The sequence below is a fragment of the Bidens hawaiensis genome, unplaced genomic scaffold, assembly GCF_021521415.1.
Source record: "Bidens hawaiensis isolate Kalapana, Puna unplaced genomic scaffold, B.hawaiensis_p1.1 tig00042962_1, whole genome shotgun sequence".
Lineage (NCBI taxonomy): Eukaryota > Viridiplantae > Streptophyta > Magnoliopsida > Asterales > Asteraceae > Bidens > Bidens hawaiensis.
In genome coordinates, this window is record NW_027497619.1 from 116,296 (window position 1) to 124,327 (window position 8,032).

The 8,032-nt window shown below is 36.1% G+C and overlaps 1 protein-coding gene across 1 annotated transcript in view; it reads right to left on the reverse strand.

The window, feature by feature from the left end:
- The window catches only part of LOC143593980 (uncharacterized), a 28,750-nt gene extending 21,050 nt beyond the window's left edge, over nucleotides 1-7,700 (reverse strand). The window contains exons 1-8 of the mRNA XM_077073421.1: nucleotides 7,548-7,700; nucleotides 7,200-7,445; nucleotides 6,961-7,106; nucleotides 6,758-6,885; nucleotides 6,594-6,664; nucleotides 6,340-6,474; nucleotides 6,087-6,229; nucleotides 5,912-5,975 (exon numbers count right to left, since the gene is read on the reverse strand). Of these exons, the coding sequence (XP_076929536.1) occupies nucleotides 5,912-5,975; nucleotides 6,087-6,229; nucleotides 6,340-6,474; nucleotides 6,594-6,664; nucleotides 6,758-6,885; nucleotides 6,961-7,106; nucleotides 7,200-7,445; nucleotides 7,548-7,700 (1,086 nt within the window). The remainder of the gene's footprint in view (nucleotides 1-5,911; nucleotides 5,976-6,086; nucleotides 6,230-6,339; nucleotides 6,475-6,593; nucleotides 6,665-6,757; nucleotides 6,886-6,960; nucleotides 7,107-7,199; nucleotides 7,446-7,547) is intronic.
- Nucleotides 7,701-8,032: the final 332 nt, after the last annotated feature.

Below are 8,032 nucleotides of genomic sequence, written 5' to 3' on the forward strand. Positions count from 1 at the left end.
ATCCTATTGTCATACGTACCTCGCTTTCCCCTAGCAGACTCTCCTGCCACCTTCAGTGACCCACTCCTCACGAAATCGTATGTGACGATACCAGCTTGCGTCACCGCACCCTCAAACGTCTTGTGTCCCCCCAGAGTTGACTATACTCCTTACTATTGGAGTTAGTCCCCATATATAACGCTCAACCCTCTTTGACTCTGGGGTGACCAACCATGGCACCAATCGCGACAATTCATTAAATCGGTTTGTATAACCCAAGTGGTCTGCCCCCTGCATCTCCAGGTTCCATAATTCGTTTTCTAACTTCTGCAGTTCGTTTTTCGGGCAGAAATATTCCAGTATAAGGGCCTTGAGTTCTGCCCAGGTCATGCGGTTTGTCGCTGCCTGACCACGAGTTTGCACTACTGTGTTCCACCATGTCAAGGCATGGTCCGTGAACGTGCAGGTAGCATACTTAACAACGTAATCCTCAGGGCAGTTGCTGATGTTCACAACAGCCTCTATTTTCTCAATCCACTTAACCAACCCATTTGGTCCCTCAGACCCGCTAAATTTTAGGGGCTTGCACAACATAAAATCTTTAATTGAACATCCCCTTGTTGCAGGAGTCGGTTCAGTGCGGTGCGTTTCTACACTAGGTATAGGGCCATTACTGTCTGTAACGACCACCCTAGGCGGTGCGTTATTACTCGGAATCGGGTTACCGTTCGGTGGAGGGTTCACATTTTGTTCCCCATCATTATTGGTGGTCGTTTGATTGCTCGCAGGGGCTGGATTGGTCGTATTATTAATACTGGCGGCGATGCGCGATACTATATCTGGTATCGCCGCCTCTAACTGTCGAGCAATCAGACGGTCCACATCCACTTCTGACATTCGAACTGACCGTTTTGGTGCCATTCTACACAACATTAAGAAAGTACATATAATTAATACAAATTCCAATCTCGATACACAACACATATTCCATTCATTAATAAACATCAGTACATATTACATAAACATCAGTACACATTACATAAACATCAGCCCATAGATTAAGTTTTCATACATCAGTCCTACATCGGCATCATTTCGACATAACCCGCTATGGGTCAGTGCTTGAATGATACATCAAAAGTATCTACAATGATATCCCCAAAAAAAGGCCCCCTATGGGCTAGTGGCTGTAATATAACTACCCAAGATTCACTCTATGTTAGCATTGCCACTAACTGCTTACACAGAGTATCAAAAAGCGGACCCTGACTACTACCACCCTAACATGACTAAACATGGTGGTATACCAACCACACCAACACTACCACCATCACCACCAACACCGCCAGCAAACCCCGGACCCGTGTGTCCAACCGGTCAATCATCCACTGGGAGTACGCGCCTCAATCGCATACTGGCTGTCCAGTATGCAGTCCGCCAAGTGATTCCTCCTCTGGATACCCACCGTCAAGGCGATGGTGTGCTCAACCACCTGCTCGTGGAGCACTCGGAGCCATGCAGCCTCGGAGGAGGGACGCTCATCCCTCTCCAGCCTAGGGGTACCCCACACGGGTGGAGGCACAGGCTCGGGCTGGGGGCGGGAGGACTCGCCCTTGTGGAAGGTAGGTCTGGGTGGGGTAAGGTAGGTGGGACATAGGGGACACTGAACCGCGCCGTGAGGCGGGGTCCAGGTCTGGGAGGGGTAGGGGTGACCTGTGGTGCGGGTGGGGTGGGGGATCTGGCAACCCTAGTAGGGGAGGACAGGCTAGCACTCCTACGGCTAGTCTCACTAGGCTCAGTGCTGGATGCTAGGCGTAAGCTCCTAGAGTCCCCGAAACTGGTCTCCTCCGGGTCCTCCTCCACTGACAGACTTCGTGATCTCGACATCCTAACCTGTACACAAGTTAGCAAACATATAGTTCCTTCCATATGTAAATCATAATTAATATACACATACTTATACAACTTTGTCACATAAAAATATTATCATATTCTTACACATATGTTGCCGATTTTTCCTATTAATGTTCCCCGTGACTTCCCCTGAATTCCCTCGTGCGGACAAGTCTGTTATTATGTTCCGGACCATAATAACTCACTTGTCCATCCAAGTTCATCCAGATCTCGTCACTATAAATTATTAGTTGATAGTCAGATCCTATAATACTTGAGCTACTGGTTATATTTTAGGTATCTTTTAAAGACATCCTAATTCTTTATAACCAATGGCTCTGATACCAAGTTCTGTAACACCCCGTAACCGCAGCGGAAACGTAAACGGGATGCAACAGACACGTCTGATATCAACAGCATTGCTTATAAAGAAAACACCATTACATTAATTTACATCATATTACATTGTTTCGAGTTTAGTTACCGTCTAGGCGTTAACACATAAGTTTTACCAACAGTACATTAACATATTTAATACAAAAAGATCATAAAGCTTCCACAAAAAGCACGCATCGTCAAGCATGTAGCACTTATTCCAGTTTGGGAGTACCTAGAAAGCACGTAAAGAAAACGGGTCAACTACGAATAGTTGGTGAGTTTCACTAATTTAAACAACAGTGACAAATCATTATAATAAACATATATTAGCGATGTAATTATGCTGAGCCCACAAGTGAAACCTCTGACTATCCACATACAACCCCGTGGCATACTCCGCCCACGAACCTGCCCCAAACCGCTATGCCTAACATTACATAGCAAAATATATATAACAACAAAATAGACATGTGCAACTGGCTGGGAAACATCAGCAAATCCATGCCGGACCGGTTGGGTTTGTCAGACCAATAGTACTATTCACACTCTACCGGCTTTCAGTTAATCACTCGTGTTGCGAGGCCTTATAATGTTAGCAACTCAGACAATTACCATCTTAGTACATTTCCGTACGATTCTCGTACAATAAAACATATATAAATACACGCAATTCCATGCGTTCAGTATGTACTTAAACATTTCAGTAATAACATGCTTTCCGCCCCAGGAAAATATTTAAAAACAGTTCAGTAAAAAGTGGCTCGTGAAACTCACCTCGTTAGTTTAGTGTTTAGTTCACTAAAAGTTTCAATTTAGACCCGAGGTCAGCTGCCTTCACACGTCCTAAACGCGTAAAATCAGTTAGTTTCCGTTATCGACTAGAAAGTCGGTTTATGCTAATCGCTTTCACCCAACTAGCCGTTTCGTTTATTATGTTTGTGTCGGTCGCTTTCACCAACCGAACGTTTCGTTTAATTGTTGGACGACGCGTTGGTGATAAGTTTTTATAAAAAATATTATGCGCTTGGATAAATATTATGAATACAACTCTTATTGATGTCAGTTTCCCTTAGACATAACCGATTCATTTGGTTAGGTAATAAATATATATTCAAACTACATACTTATTTCAAAGTAATATTTCTTTAAGTTATGATTGTAAAACTTAAGATATTTGTACGCTTGTTCATAAACTCTGAACCGGCTTTATTTACCGTCTCAGTCGTATAACTCGTAAAAATAATAATTTGTTTACGTCTAACATGTATATATTTCTTCAAAATATATATTTATGTAAAAATGACCGTTTTTGACACAGAGTGTCGCTATTACAAATATTATTTATTACTTGATGTTTTATATATATATATATATATATATATATATATATATAACTTCGTTTTATACAAGCATCATATTTTATGTTTTATAGAAATATATAAAGGTTTTTTTTTAAAAAATAATAATGTAGAAAGCTCCATTTTGGTGTATTTAAAATTTATGAATTACATTTTATATGGTTTAAACACGTATATATTTATATTTAAACCTAACCCTTTCTAACAAAAGTATTCTTTCATTTATGAAATCATAAAACTATATTTTCATACCCGACTTTATATTTTTTCCCCCCAGAATGTGTATGTTCCACTAAAAAAAAATTATCGATATCTCTATATTCTTCGCTAACCGAGTTATTAAAGTAAAAATCACGTTTTACTCGTTTATTCCCACTTTTTATAACTATATTTTTATCTAAGAAATATATATATATATATATATATATATATATTTCCGACAAATCCCGTATCTAGACATAATATACATTATAAAACCCAAGTTCAACTCATAAAACTCATAACAAGTGTACCCTCTTCAATTTTATGTCTAGACATACTAACACTTTTACACCAAGTTTCAACCATAAAGTCACTTTTAAGTCATGCTTAGTACTCCATTTTATATCTCTAATACTTTTTAAACATGTTAACATATTGGCGGTGAAGATGATTATTTTAGGTGAAAGCTTAGCATAACCCATAAAATAAGTTTTAAGAAAGGTGTAGCTCACTTAGTTTTAGGATTAGGGTAGAGAAAGGCTAGAGGATCTTGAGCTTGTTTCTCCACATGAAGCTCGTTTAACTTTTTGGAAGAGATTTCCTACACCATTTTATTCTTAAGATAGGGCGAGAGTGTAGAGGGATTCTAGAAACAGGAAAGGTGATGGCTTGTGGTGGTTAACGGAGAGAAAACGTTTTTAAAGAGAGGGAATTAGGTGGCGGTTGATGATGGTGGTGTGTTGCGGTGACGTCATGGAGTAGTTTAATGGTGGTGGGGGTTTATGCCGTGAGGGAGGGTGGTGGGATGGACCAGTTTTAATAACAATTAAAAGAGGGAGATTGTTTGTATGTATATGTAAACCGAGAGAGTTGAGTTACGGGGATGCAACCAGCGCAAAGAAAGAGTGTAAGAAAGAGTGTAAGGAAGAGTGGTTTGAAGAGTTGTGGTGTTTACTTGAAGTTTTGTGTAGATTATAAGGAACAAAAAGTATGGTCCTTCAACTAAATAAATCATGCGTGTATATATGTGGAGTTTGACTATAATATTGGTTGAGAGAAAATGGAGTTTGGTTGGTGTGCATGATCCACTGATGGAGAGGTTTGCCAAGATATTTGTTTGTTTGTTGAATAATGGATATGGAGTATGGTGTAAAGATTAAGGGTGATTGATTGAAAGACTTGAAACAAATGGATAGTTGTTTTTTCTCGTTAGGAGCATGGTGGGGAAAGATGAGTATTGACTTTTGCTCCCTATGCCATATTTGTGAAGATATTTTTGATGATGGAAGTTTGATAACTATTTCTTTGAAATTATGACCACACTCACGTGCATGTTCTATAAACTTCTTGATATTATTATTATTATTATTATTATTATTATTTTGTTTAAGAAGATTGACATGCATGGATGTGGTAGATTTGATGTATTTATTTTAATATACAATGAATATGGATAATTATATTCACAACTCATGAAATGTGGGTATAAATACTGTAAACTGGTTAATAATAAGCGGAATGTTGGGTTGCGTTAAGTGGTATTACTTGATTATTTGATTTTGGTTAGTAGCATGCTAGCTACATGATGGTACGTAATAATTTATTTTTGGGTTACTTTTATGTTTAGAGTATGTGTATTTAAACGAGATCACATCTACTTAGTGCATAACATTGTGTGCTCATATATATGTATCCAACGTGTGTCATCAATGTTTGTATACATTTGTGTTGGTGATATCTAATGATATTGGTTTGCTATTATATTAATAATAATAAACGCTCATGGAATTTATTTCGTCTTCGTTTGTAATGTTCTACAAAATATATCAGGGTAACATAAAATCAAACCTTATAGATTCGTTAAATATATATATCCGAGTTGTCTAAAAATAATAATAATATCACCAAGTTCGTGTTCAACGAAACTAATCCAAAATTTTGAGTAATAAAAATAAATTACTTAATGCAATGTATCGTGCATATGCGGGCCTATGCTATACTTGTCGTTATTAAACTTAATAAAATTTAATCATGTGGGAATTAACGTTAATATATCATGATTAAGCTTCGTACGGAAAATGTCCTATTTAGAGGAGTGTCACACGATCAAACAACGTAAGCGAAACAACACCGGTGGTATCTTGGACACGAATTGGAATTCGGAATCTGTAACATAATGAGGATTATTTAAAAAATTCTTATAAAACACCTTTTAACTTTAGTATTATTAAATGAAAAAGTATTAGTATTGTATATTTTAAATCTATAAAATAGTACCTTGGTCCAGCGTTTACGCCTACAGAATTACAACTTGAATTCTTACATTCATAAACCTTCACTCCATCAACAAAAACAGAAGTAACTTTACGACTACAATGTTTACATCCATTATAGTACCATTCCTTGTTACCCACTATTGCCTTAACGGTACCAATTATGATGATGTTTTAGCCTACAATATAACACATAATGAACTTTTTAGTAAAAATAAATTGAACATGAGTTTTTATAAATACAAATGGTTATATACCTCCGAAATGGTACAAAGATCACTGATTAAATAGAACGAATACTTCTTCAAAAACTCATCCTTAATAGTTACCAGCATAGATGAACCAACCAGTTTAGGTACTTCGACATCGACTTGAGAGGATATTTCAAGAACCTATTATTTAAAAAAATTATGTCATAAGGTCTTCCATCTAAATAATAATGTACACATGTAATAAAATTAGATTATAGTTAAAGAGTTATAATAAATTACCGTTTCTTGTAATCAGTCACTTCATACAAGTAATCATTGATCATCAACCTTGAAACAGCGTTACCATAGGAGTTTTGAACATATATATTTTCTGCCAAAATCATATACACGTATGTAAAATTAGAATTATTAAGTATTAAGAATTTTAAGGATAAAATATAAAATATTCAATTTATAATGATACCTCCATAGTACTTGACTCGTGCGAATTGGAGGACGATAATGAGATACTCCTCATTAGGGTTGTCAGCAACGTATTTGGTAAGTTGTTTAAGATAGTCATCCCATAAGGTGAGGAAAATCTTATTGCCACTGGTCCATCGAAAATTAGAAGTTAAAAAAATTAATTATTTAATTACACATGAGAATATATATTTTTTACAATACCTCAAATCAGCAAATTCCATGGTTCTTCGATTCTGATGTTGTGACTCTCGGAAGAATGAGTTTTTATTGGTAAAAAACTTGCTGACATGACCGATTACATCTGGGAAATAATTTATAATGAGGAATGAAAGATATATTAAACGATCCTATTTAAATGTCGTCATTTAATGTATAGAATTTAAAACTATATTTATTTAAAAGATACAAAAGAGGAAACCTATTGTTCCATTCTGAGTTACGTTCTTGGTTTTGATATCATCAAAGGTAGCAAACGACAATCCATAAATGTGACCTTTAAACTCATCACAAATCGAAAGTCGAGTTTCTGATGTGAAACAGAGCTTATGTGGGTTGTCAACATAACGGTATGTTGACAGATTTGCACCAAGGGAAGGTTTTCGAACAATCAATGACCGATTCTCAGCTAGCCAAACATCATGCTTCGGTATGCAAGTTTTCCTTACATACCCCTGCATTCTTTGACCCTGTTATATTATTAATAAGACAAACATTATAACAATTAATTTTATATAATAAGAAAGAAATAAAAAACATATAAACAATTATTGTATGCATAGTTTGCATACAATCTCATCTTGTAAAATCATTTCAATGGACCAGTCCTCTCCTAGTTTATTGTTGTCCTTCAAACGCCACAGTCTAAGTATACGAACCTTCAATACACAATCGTTGTTCGAAACATCCAAATCGTTGAACATGGTAATAATTGATGTTTCCATGTTGCTGTGTAACAAAAACAACATTCAAGCAAATATTCAAGAATCAGTAAATAACATTTACATGAGTGAAAAGAAATATTTATGTGTATGAAAGAAAATGAAAAACCTCGACAATGAAAAAAATATGAAACGAATACCAAGAAAGTGAGAAGTGTGTGTATGTCTTAATTATGATTATAGTATATATAGATACAGAGTCTTAGTTGCAAACTTTGAATCGTTAAAAAAAAAAGGAAAGCTCTAAATATAGTTAATTGACGGAATACAGTCAGGGATTTAAAAAATTGTGTTGATATCAACTTATTTTGGTAATACTATTTTGGTACTACGAT